Source organism: Nycticebus coucang, chromosome 19 (genome assembly GCF_027406575.1).
Source record: "Nycticebus coucang isolate mNycCou1 chromosome 19, mNycCou1.pri, whole genome shotgun sequence".
NCBI classification, from domain to species: Eukaryota; Metazoa; Chordata; class Mammalia; order Primates; family Lorisidae; genus Nycticebus; species Nycticebus coucang.
The window spans coordinates 64,244,132-64,256,627 of record NC_069798.1 but is presented as its reverse complement, the minus strand read 5'-3'; the positions used below and the strand labels follow the sequence as shown (position 1 = coordinate 64,256,627).

Sequence of the window (12,496 nt, the reverse complement as noted above, 5' to 3'; positions counted from 1 at the left end):
TGATAGCCTCATCCCCTTATCCCCAGAAAAACAGTAATGATACCTTAGAATTGTTCAGCATCTACTTGGTAGTTCCTCAGTTGTCCTGTGACACGCCCTTATCCTAGTTTCACGTATTGTAACTGTCTAAGGTGCCTCTTAGGTCTCCTTAAACCTACAGGTTCCTTCGTGTCCCCCTTGCTCCTCCATTCTTTGCTGTCACTGTCACTTTCAGTCCACTGTATTCCAGTGAGGGCTTTCCCCTGGAGACACTGAGCACATTTCTCTGCTCTTTGTAGTTCTCTAAGTTGGTGGTTAGATTTGGAGGCCTGAGCAGCATCCGTTCTGATTATTTTGGAGGCTGCAATTTCCAAGGTGGTCCTATGGGAACATCAGTTTCTTTCTGTGACTTTGAATATGCTGGTGATTGTTAACTGATGGTTTATTTAGGCATTATAAATATTTTAAATACATTTCTTAGAGTTATTATAGACATAAATACCCTTAAAATCAATAAAAATACATTGCATATTGACTGTAAAGTGAAATTATAAATTTTTTTTTTTTAATTAAAAACATACCAATTGACTTCTCTACTTTATGCCAAACATAATTCTAAGTGCTAAGGACAGAGGACGGAGGTTTGGGCTTATAGGCTGGCAGGGAAAAGATCCAGGGTTTGGCAAAGTTGGTAAAGGATTCTGCAGAGCTCTTGGTCAGTGAGGACAGCCGGTGGGCAGTGGGCGATGTGCCGGCGTGCAAGGACTGTGCGTGGAATGACGAGCAGGTGTACCCAGCAATGTCTGGGGCACCCAGGGACCAAGTCGTGCTTAGAGAAAGTGATGCAACACTGAAATAATTTTCGAGAATGATCTATTATCATGCCAGAAAAGTGAGACACAAGACCCAGAGTATTTCACGAGGATATCCTATAACACAAATCATGTCCATACAACCCACTCCATCCTCTGTTAATCCTGAGAATTAATGCACAGCTAGCTAAATGCAAGTGTAGAATAAACTAGTTTTTATCATTTTTGTTTCTATTCTAGTATTAAATTCAAATCAAACCTTTTTTCTTCCCAAAAATTAAATACATCTTGGTCCCTTAATAATTTGAAGGAATTATGACTGGATTTAAGGATTATATAGACATCCATTTTCCAGTTCTGAGCGAGTTTGTCTGGATGCTGGGGGGTTTTGTTTGGCAGGGGCTCCCTGCTGGCTGGGTGGTTTGGAGCAGCCTTGTGTCAGGTTATACAGGAGGACCCAGGCTCCCCACAGCCTCAAGCAATGTCTGAGGTGTGGCAGGCCCTGCGGACCCCCTGTGGGGTTCCATTTCCATCTGACACCAACCAGTTATTCTGCTCAGGAAGGGTAAGTTGGGGCCCTCAGGTGCTTTCAAGCCACCCGCTCTGGGGTTGGGGGTCCCACCTCATTCGGCTTTCATCTGAGTTTCTCAGCAGGTGGATCTGGGTCCTCATATGGAGCCTCTGACACGAACTCCCTGCACCTGCTTCTCTGAAGTTGGCTCCTTCAGTGCCCCCAGGTCTGGCCACTCCTCAGCGGAGGTCCCTCCACTGCTCCCCGCAGCTGTCCTTTGTGAAAATGTAGACACTCCTCAGACAGGACCCACCCTACACCTTGGTCCATAGGTACATGGGGTTGCTTGCTCAGAGCAGGTTTTACTTAGCTGGGCAGATAGAGGAAGCCCAGAAAGATGACGGTAGCAGAACGCTGAGCCTGAGAGCCCCGGGGACACAGCCCCGCCCGCCGTGCCCAGGCCAGCGGCCACTCACTGCCGGGGCTCAGGAGGGCTCAAGGAAAAGTTTTCCTTTTCCCCCGTTTCTTTTATATCATTTCATTTTTTCCACACGGTGTGCAAGTATCTGCTTTAGCCTTTTCTTCATATTGTCTCTCATTTCTTTCTTTCTTTTCCACGTCTTCCTTTGTCTTAATTTCCCTTTTGTTTCCTTTAAGCTCTTATTTCCTCACTATCCTTTTCTCATGAATGTCCTCCCTCCTTCTCTTTCCTTGGATTGGTTTATTGCTTAGAGATGAAACGCCGTCTGTCTGCTTGTCATGTGGGTGAGGTGTTAACTCTGGGGAGCGGCTGTGTAGTTTTTCTAGAGGAGAAACTGGAGGGCCTTGGTTTTCTCTTTACAACATTTTGACACTTGGGCCACACACAGAAGATAAGAAGCTGGTTTCTGGTTGAGAAGAAACTATCACAGTGCTCTATTTTAGTAGAGACAGCTTGTCTTACTGTGTTTTAGATGTAATCTCGCCCTTTTGTCAAATGTGATACCTCCTTTTTTTGGCTCCTATTCCATCCCCCTTCCCTCCCCTGTCCTTCCTGCCTGTCGCCACATTTCCCTTCTTTCTCTCTGTCTCTCTCTCCCTCCATCTTTCTCTCTATTGCTCCCCCCGCCCCTTACGTATTTTATTATAAGTCAAGACAGTGGCTCCTGGGTCACCCCTGAGCAAAACTGTCATGTAGATAAAATGACAGACGGTCTGTCCCTTTTTGCAACCCTTCTTAGTCCCCCTTGAGCTTCGCGACACCATCACTGCCCCAGCCTCCTTCAGAATTCTCTGTTGGTAGCAGCGAAGATACCAGATGAAGGAAAGTGTTGACCTCAAGTAAACAGATCCGTATGTTACACCTCTGGGCTATCTTAATTTTGAGAAATAGTTCCTGAAGTTTATTCTTTGGATCAGGTTCCCAACTTTTTGGTTTTAGGATTATTGAGGACCCCCAAGGACGACAGGCTGTATCTGTCATGTTTACCATATTAGAAATTAACATTGAGCAAAATTTAAAACACAGGAATTTTCTTTTTTTTTTTTTAATTTAGATGTTTTGGATTGCTTTTATACTACTTGAGTCAAAGTTATAAGTGTAGATTGTAGGTGTTAGGTGTCCCCTCCCCCCATCTCCCACCTGTTAGATTGCTGTTGAGTTTTATTTCCATCCATGCACATGAGTGCTGATCAGTTAATTCCAATTTAATTGTGAGCACATGGAGGTTTGTTTTCCCATTCTTGCAACACTACACTTAAAGAATGGTCTCCACTTTCATCTAGATTGTTGTAACAGTATTCATTTCTTATGTCTGAGTATTACCCCATGGTATACATATACAACATTTTGTAAGTTTTTTATGATTCCTCAGCTTTGCAGTTGTGAATTGTGCTGTGAGAAACATTCTGGTAAACACAGGAATTTTCAAGCACACATTCCTTTAGCCATCAGAACCTCTGGAAATATCTCCTGTATGCTTGTGAAAAAATGTGATCAAGTTAAACCATATCTTAACATTACTATGAAAATAGGTTCCACCTTGCAGATCCCTGAAAGGGACACAGTGTGCTTGGGTTTCCAAAACACACTACAAGATCGGCTGACTTAGATATTTGGGGATAATTTACTAAGTACTTTGTGCCAGGAATTCCAGAAACGTCTCCAGGAAAGTAATATCGGAGGATTTTCCTACCACACGTGGGTCCCTACTTTACCGGTTTACAAGACAATCCTGTGAAAAATGAGTTTAAGTACATATTCAATGGAAATAAATTGGCATCTCTTTTTATGAACATTAAAATATGACTCAGGGTGATTATAATCTGGAAATTTGATGCTCAAAGCCAGTGCTTGAGTCGCCTGCCCAGCATTGTTGCAGGACGGCTCTATTGTATGATTGAACCTCTTAGTACGATCACTACCAAGAAAAAGCAGCAGGGGTTTTGGTTACGTTTCTCATAACACAGTTCACCAAGTAACACTGAAGGAACCACGTGTGAACAATCATATCCTCTTTTCTGGTTACCTCCAAGCCTTAAAACAAATTCCTTTCTCTTACAAAATTGTGCTGTAAATGTATTATTTACAATCAATGAAACTGTGCTAACTAGCATTCCCAGTCATTTGGATAGAGTTCTCTGCCTTCCACTTCCCTGTGCAAAAACCTGACAGACTAAGTCTAATCATTTTCTCCTTCTTTTCAGATAGTTTTGAGATAGCTGAGCCATTGATTAGCCACATAGTCTCAGAACCGGGAGAAAACGTCACACTCACCTGTCAGCTTCAAATGAAGTGGTCCGTGCAGCAGGTTACCTGGGAGAAGATCCAGCCCCGTCAGATCGACCGCTTGACTTGCTGCAATTTCCTCCAAGGCAGAAATTACACCTCAAAGTACCGAAGACAAGTATCAACCACCTGCACGCAGGGAAGCAGGAGGAGTTTCATCATCATTCCCAACGTCACAGCCTCCGACTCGGGACTTTACCGCTGCTGTTTCCAGGCCAGCACAGGAGAGAATGACACCTTGGTGATGAGATTGACCATCACGGCTGGTGAGTGAGTAATACGTGGAGACATCCACAGGCCTTCGACATGCAAATAGCCAGCCACTGTGCAGTAGCCTCTGCTGGGCTTTCCATTTGTGGTAAACGTGTCCACTGATGTGACTCATGTTTAACAATTTTTTTTGAATGGTTGAATTTAGATGATTTGGCCATTACTAAATTTTAGTATTTAGCATTTCTTTTCTTTCTTTTTTTTTTTTGCAGTTTTTGGCCAGAGCTGGGCTTGAACCTGCCACCTCTGGCATATGGGGCTGGCGCCCTACTCCTTTGAGCCACAGGCGCCGCCCAGTACTTAGCATTTCTTTATCTCACAAATCTAGCAATCACAACTAATACAAATCTTCCCTGTTTTCTCATCTGATACGTTTTTGAAATTAAAAAAAAAAATTAGTTAAGTATGAAAAACCCGGGGTATCCCCAGCCTGTGTGTTTTAGCTAATACCTCTGTTTTCAGTTACATTAACATTTCATGGTTGTGATGGTGTTAGAATCCCTGGATGTCCTGAGTGATGGCAAGACAGAGCCAGGCCTGCATCTGTGCAGACTTCAGTGGGATTCAGTGAACATTTAATGATGTGGTCTCCAGTTTGCCAGATCGAAGCCTTGTTCGCCTCAGTTGGGTTTTTTTGTTGGGTTGTTTTCAGCCAGTCTCTCTGTAGCCCAGGCTGGAGTGCAGTGGCCTCATCATAGCTCACTGCAACCTCACATTCCTGGGCTCCAGCAATCCTCTTGCCTCATCCTCTGGAGTAGCTGGGACTACAGGTAACAGGTGCACACCGCCATGCTAGGCTGATTTTTTGTCAAGACAGGACCCTGCTCTTGTTCAGGGTGCTCTGGCTCCTGGCCTCAAGCCATCCCTATGCTTTGGCCTCCCAAAGTGGTAGGATTGCAGGCGTGAGCTGCCTCTGTCATTTTCAAGCATAGGCATAGAAATAGGCTGACCTTACAGCTAACGAAACTGACCAGGGGTTCCAGCTGGGCAGGCTCACCAAGGCACTGCACTACTTTGGTGATAGCAATTTGTCTCCTTTGCCACAATGAAGCCCTAACTGTGAGAACTTCAGGCCCCACAAGACCTAGATCCACCCTTGTATAAGACTGAAAAAAAAAGTGATTTTTTTTTTTATAGAAGAAAAAATTTTTTTAATACAGAAAGGCTCACATAGAGTCTTTATAGAGGCCTGTATTGCAGTGAGTGTGAAGGAGCAATCTCAGCCCCCAGCTCGGCCTCTGGGCAAGCTTTCTCCCCGTCAAAGATGTGTCAGGGACAATAATTTATATTTTTGTAGTGGTAGGAATTTCATTTCGCTTCGTTCTCCTTTTCTCTTTCTCCCTCCTTTCCCTTCCTTTTTTCCTTCCTTCCTTCCTCACTCCCCCCTTCATATGATACCTCCTCACGCTCTGCTCCTGTTGCTGACTGGTGTTTCTTCCTGCATTGGAAATGAGGAAGGAAAGGTTTCGTACACACAGCAGCCTCTGCTGCAGCAGCTGTGTGTAACAAAGGGGACGCTTGCCAAGGGTGGCAGTTTTTTTTTCTTTTATGCAGAATCACCTTCACCACATCAAACCTTCTTTGTTTCTCTTAATGATAGTAGGAACCCAGAGTGAGGCATACGGTGAAGCTAAAAGCTGATGCAAAAGCGTGGTGTGCCTGGAGTCATTGGGGGAGGAACAGTTAGCAGAGGTTCCTCATTTTAAATGTTGACTCTAGTCCTTAAAACATACAGAATATTTCTACTACCTAAAAAGTCCTTGTGGTACAGAGTGTTTTTTGGCCAAAAGAAAGGGTGAAAACAGACACTAACATTTTCTTACAGACCAAGGCAAGAAAATGTTCTATTCAGAAATATGTCGCGAAGAATCATTTTCAAACACATATGAAATTAAGCCCCTGTCCGTTATATAATGAAAAAGCAATTATAAGCATCTTGAGTCATGGAGAAAGTGAGGGTAATAGATTTTTAATAGGTATAATTATTTAACTCTTACTAATTAATAAAATGTCATGCATTTGACCAAACATGACCAAGTTTCTTGCACAGAACTATTTCTCTGTACATAAATTATGAACAATGTCAGACACCTGCCAAGGAAATGAAGATGTTTAAATGTAAAGGTTAATATTGATAGTGTGCATGTGTTTTTGAACAGTTGCAAACAGCTTTTTGACGCTCAGTCGGCAGATTGAAGGAGCATCAACCAGGACTTATACCCATTAGCAAAAAGTTATAATTGACGGAAGATGAAAGCCATTGATTGCATGTGTCGGTCTAATTCCTTTTTTTCAATTATTATAAGTGAATGATTGAATATAAAAAAATTAGACACAAAACAAAATAGATCGTCTGTGTTTTCTCTGGTGCAATTTGATCATTTCAAGTCTTGAGGCTGTTTGGTCAAAAATCGATGTAGATATTAAAGCAGAGAGACAGGTATAAGATGTGGTGCAGCTTTAATTTATTTTAACTGTCAAAGGAAAGGTGATTGTTTATAAATGGCTGTGCTCGCTTTTGTTAGTTCCCATCCGCTTCTTTTATAGGGTATAGTAGACAATCTGAAGATTTTAGGACTCTGAGAATCATACACACACATAGATACATCCACACAGGAGGGCTTCCCTGCACTTTTGAAATACTGTAGTTCTAGATGGACATTTCTGAATTTGAAACTTGTCTAGATCCACGGCAGGGAACAGGGGGATATATGTGTCTACTGATATAGTAACCAAAATAATTTTTTACCCTCTTCAATATTCTCCAGATTTTCATCAGTCATAAAAGAAATATTTTAGGTTTCTAAAATCTACTTAAAAGTAGAAGTCTCTTATTATTAACAAAATGATGTGCAGATTTCTCTTGTTTAAACTGAGCTTATTGATGATGAAAAGAACATTAGACAAAGAAAATTTGAAATCAGCTCTCACAGAAAGCTGTGGAGGAGCTGAGTTTTGAGCCAACTTGTGTTCGCCACTGCTAAGTATAATCACTCAGGTCCTATACAATCTCCTTCTAGCAAAGAGGCCACGCAGGTGAACCGCCAGGTTTCACATGGGGCGTCATGATGAGAATGGAGGAACAGTATAAAACAGGTTGTGGGGAGTGACACAAAGTGACAGTGACAAGATCTGCAGGCCCTGGAGATGGCTGCAATCAAACAGCGGGGCTGAGACAGAGAGTCTGAGTTATGAATTAATATAGAATTAGGTGAAAGTTGGTGGAATTCTGTATCTTGTATAATACTCGAGGAAAACCACTCATGATTCTTGAGCAAAGGTGGCAAAGCCGTATTCAAGAGTCAGTTGTTTTAGAACTTTCAGCATCTGGGTCTCTCACATCTTGGGTCAAATTCATTCCGAAGTATTTCATTCTTCTTGGCACTATTGTCAATGGGGTTGTTCTCCTAATTTCCTTTTTGGATAGTTTGTTTGCAAACAGAAACACAATTGATTTTTGAACATTGATTTTGTATTCTGCCACTTTACTGAATTCATTTTTTAGTCTAAGCAGGTTTTTTTTTTTTTTTTGGTGGCATTTTAGGGAGTATATGTATGTGATCGTGTTGTCTGAAACAGACATCATTTTTCTTCTTCCTTTTCAGATTGGATGCCTTTTTTTCTTTCTTGTCTAATGGCTCTGACAAGGGATTTTAGTAATATGTCGAGTGGAAGTGTTGAGAGTGGACATCCTTATGTTGTTCTTGATCTTAGAGGAAAATTTTTTAGTTTTCACTGTTGAATCTGATAGTAGATGTGCATTTTTCATGTACGGCCTTTATGATGTTGAGATAAGTTCCTTCTGTACCAATTTGCTGAGAGTTTTTAATAATACAATGATGTGTAATGTTGCCTAATGCTTTTTCTACATGTATCTTAATGGTATGTGGTCTTTGTATATCATTTTTTAATGTGGTATCTTACACCGATGGACATGGATATGTGGGAATATCCTTGCATCCCAGGGATAAATCCCAGTGGCTCATGGAATATGGTCTTGTTACTGTGATGCTGAATTAGTTTGGTAGTATTTTTGCTGAGGAGTTTTGATTTGTGTTCAGTAGGAATGCTGGCCTGTGCTTTTACTGCCTTTAGTGTCTTCAGTTTGGAATCAGAGTGATAACGGGTTTCATAAAATAAGTTGGGAAATGTTTCCCCTGGTTCTGTGTTTTGGAAAAATTTCAAAAGGATGGGTAGTAATTCTTTTTTGAATGTTGGTAGAATTCATCTGTCAAGCCTTCCAGTCCTGGGGTGAGTGATGCGATTTCCTTGCCTGGCGCAGAGTGGTCTGCACAGGGGACAGACATGTCCGTAGGGTCTGACTCCCAACCTGTGCTCTCCAGCACCTCGACTCAGATGCTCACACTTTCACACTTTCTTCTTTTCCTCACCAGCCGGCTAAGCTTCCCCTCGTTCACCTCCTTTCTTGAGGTTCAGGCAGGTCTCACTGTCTTCGTGTTTTTTTCACATTAGTCCGTACTGCTTTCCTGTCATTGAGACCTTAAGTGTATTTCTAAACTTTTTTCACTAGAAAACTGCTACGCCTACCCGGTACAATGCACACACTATCTGGGGAGGGCCACCCTTGTAACTTTGATTCAATCTGTACAAACCAGACTATGTAACTAAAATTTGTGTATCCCTGTAATATTCTGAAATAATAATTAAAAAAAAGAAAATTGCTACCCTCGAATGATTTGATAACCTGCAGCTATATGTAACAGTCCAAACTCTTATCAGCAATTACTTGAGATTAGGGATTATGGCATCTTTGTTTAAAGTTGTCAAAGTATCTTTCCAAAATACTCTTTTTTTTTTTTTGAGACAGTCCCACTATGTCATCCTTAGTGAGACTGCTGTGGCATCACAGCTCACAGCAACTTTCAGCTCTTTGAGTTTGAGGTTGCTGTGAGTTAGGCTGATGCTAGGATACTCTGCCTGAAGGCAGCCCTTCAACTCTTGGGCTTAAGGGATTCTCTTGCCTCAGCCTCCCAAGTAGCTGGGACTATAAGTGCCCGCCACAACTCCTGGCTACCAAAATACTCTTTATAAGTGTTCTTGATTGATTGTATTTTAATTTTTCCATTTCTTCTAGTTTTAGTTTCAAGTTTTCTAGTTAGATTATTTCTAGGTTTTCCTGATCAATACTTAACATTTGAGGTTTAGTAACTGCTGATAAAAGAAAATGAACTTTCAGAAGACCAAATGCAATGTTTGGGGAGAAAACTTCATGAACTTTTGTTTACATATGGAACTTTCAGAAAGGCCTATTTCCTTTTTCACTTTCATTTTCTTATGTTGCTTTTTTTTTTTTTTTAAACAGGCAAAGGACCAGTGAATTATTTTGCATTTTTAAATATAAATGGTGGATCCCTACTGGTCACTGATACAGGAGGGTGGGGTTTGTAAATTAAGATCACCAAGGTATTTACAGTGCCACAGTCAAGAACCTCTCCTGCGTCTTTCTTCTGTGAAGTATAGGATTGACAAATGTAGGATAAAAGAACGGAGTGCCGGTAGATTAGGAATTTTGCCTAATCTAACATGGCTTAGGGAAGCTTACTGACTGTGAGGCTTTGTGCTTCTGGGTTGGGTTATGAAGCTATTAAGGAAGAGACATAAATTTTATTTATTTCTGTGGCCTTTCGTTTCTGCCAAAATTCAGCCAGTTTGTTCTCAGTTGGTCTGGATTCCAGAACTGTTATAGATAAGACAGTGTTTCTTTGTTTTTTTGTTTGTTTGTTTGTTTGTTTTTATTAAATCATAGCTGTGTACATTAATGCAATCATGGGGTACCATGTGCTGGTTTTATATACAATTTGAAATATTTTCAGCACACTGGTTAACATAGCCTTCCTGGCATTTTCTTAGTTATTATGTTAAGACATTTATATTCTACATTTAGTAAGTTTCACATGTACCCTAGTAAGATGCACTGTAGGTGTAATCCCACCAATTACCTTCCCTCTACCCATCCTTCCCCCTCCCCTCCCCTCCCTTTCCCCTTTCCCCATATTCTTAGGTTATAATTGGGTTATTGCTTTCATATGAGAGCTATAAATTAGTTTCATAGTAGGGCTGAGTACATTGGATACTTTTTCCTCCATTCTTGAGATACTTCGCTAAGAAGAATATGTGTTTGTTGGTTTTTGAGACAGAGTTTCCTTCCGTTGCCCAGGCTAGTGTGCAGCTGCACCATCTAAGCTCACTGCAACTTCAAACTCCAAGGATTCAGTGGGCCTCTGCCTCAGCCTCCCCAGTAGCCCAGCTTATTTTTTCTATTATTATTATTTTTTCTTTTCTTTCTTTCTTTTTTTTTAGTAGAGATGGGTCTCACTGTTGGGCAAGCTGATTTCAAACTCCTGACCTCAAGTGATTCGCCCGCCTCAGCCTCCTGGAGTGACAGGATCACAGGTGTGAGCACCGTGACTTCTTTTCTTTCTTTTTTTTTTTTTATAAAAAGGATTTGGTTAATCCAAATCCAGAAGCTCTGTCTCACTGCTATGAATTTAAAATAGATATGAAGATTGCAGACACAGGGCTTTCTGAACTGGCATACCCTGAGCTGGCAGATATGTCCACTTCCATGACATAGTGCGATGACCTTCAGCCTTTTATTATCTTTACCTACATGGAAAATAAAATGCCCATGACAGTTAATTTATATGTAGAACCATGCGATCAGAATCTAAGAGCCCTGGTGTCACTACTTACAAGTTAAAATAGCCTCTGTCGAAACAGATCTCTGACAGTTTTCAGCCCAATTTAGTTTTGTTTTTAAAATTCTGGGTGATCACTGGGTATCCAAATGAAACAGTCTCCAACAGCACAAGAGAGCTGATTACTCAATCATGGCTTATTATCTTTACTTTATAGTTGCCTCTGCCCAAATCAGTTCTCTTATGAGAACACTGCGTTAAAAAAATGCAACTGGTCAGTTAATTTGTTTTTTAAACTGTACCTTTTGGTTTGTTCATTTTTTTCTAACACACAAAATGCTAGAATGTTTGTCTACAGTCATTTTTTACATATACCATCTATGTATAGCTAAATAGTAGTGATAATTTATTATCAGAGAGAAGGAAATTCAGAAAGGTCGCACATTAAACTGATTCGATGACACTATCATATCAGGAATATTGTTGAGTGTATATCACTACTTATGTACAAAAAGCAATTGTTTATGTACAATGCAAGTTGGTAGAATTAGAAAGCAGTTGATCCTAGGTACTGCTATTCTAAAAGTGGGCTTTTATTCTCAGATTGAACTTGAAACTCTTTTCATGAAATTTTTCTTTCCCTAGGAACTTAGAGGACAGGTTAGAATTCATTTTCAGACCCATGTACGGATTTTCTTTTCACTTTAAATCTATCCATGGCTACCTAGGGACCTTCCTAATGACTCCAACTGTAAATAACCATTTATGCTTTTTTTTTTTCTGCATCTAAGTTCCTGAATATTGGTCTGTAATTTTCTTTCTTTCTTTTTTTTTTAATTATTGTTGGGGATTCATTGAGGGTACAATAAGCCAGTTACACTGATTACAATTGTTAGGTAAAGTCCCTCTTGCAATCATGTCTTGCCCCCATAAAGTGTGACACACACCAAGGCCCCATCCCCCTCCCTCCATCCCTCTTTCTGCTCCCCCCCCATAACCTTAATTGTCATTAATTGTCCTCATTTCAAGATTGAGTACATAGGATTCATGCTTCTCCATTCTTGTGATGCTTTACTAAGAATAATGTCTTCCACTTCCATCCAGGTTAATACGAAGGATGTAAAGTCTCCATTTTTTTGCTGAATAGTATTCCATGGTATACATATACCACAGCTTGTTAATCCATTCCTGGGTTGGTGGGCATTTAGGCTGTTTCCACATTTTGGCGACTGTAAATTGAGCTGCAATAAACAGTCTAGTACAAGTGTCCTTATGATAAAAGGATTTTTTTCCTTCTGGGTAGATGCCCAGTAATGGGATTGCAGGATCGAATGGGAGGTCTAGGTTGAGTGCTTTGAGGTTTCTCCATACTTCCTTCCAGAAGGGTTGTACTAGTTTGCAGTCCCAGCAGCAGTGTAAAAGTGTTCCCTTCTCTCCACATCCACGCCAGCATCTGCAGTTTTGAGATTTTGTGATGTGGGCCATTCTCACTGGGGTT

The 12,496-nt window shown here is 40.9% G+C and overlaps 1 protein-coding gene across 2 annotated transcripts in view; it reads left to right on the top strand.

Annotated features, from left to right (window-relative positions):
* CD226 (CD226 molecule) overlaps window positions 1–12,496 on the top strand; it is a 61,426-nt gene that overhangs the window by 29,965 nt on the left and 18,965 nt on the right. Inside the window, exon 3 of one of the 2 annotated variants that reach the window (XM_053571607.1) lies at window positions 3,988–4,335. In XM_053571607.1, the coding sequence (XP_053427582.1) occupies window positions 3,988–4,335 (348 nt within the window). Of the gene's footprint in view, window positions 1–3,987; window positions 4,340–12,496 lie in introns of both variants that reach the window. The other variant, XM_053571606.1, reaches the window with a different exon arrangement.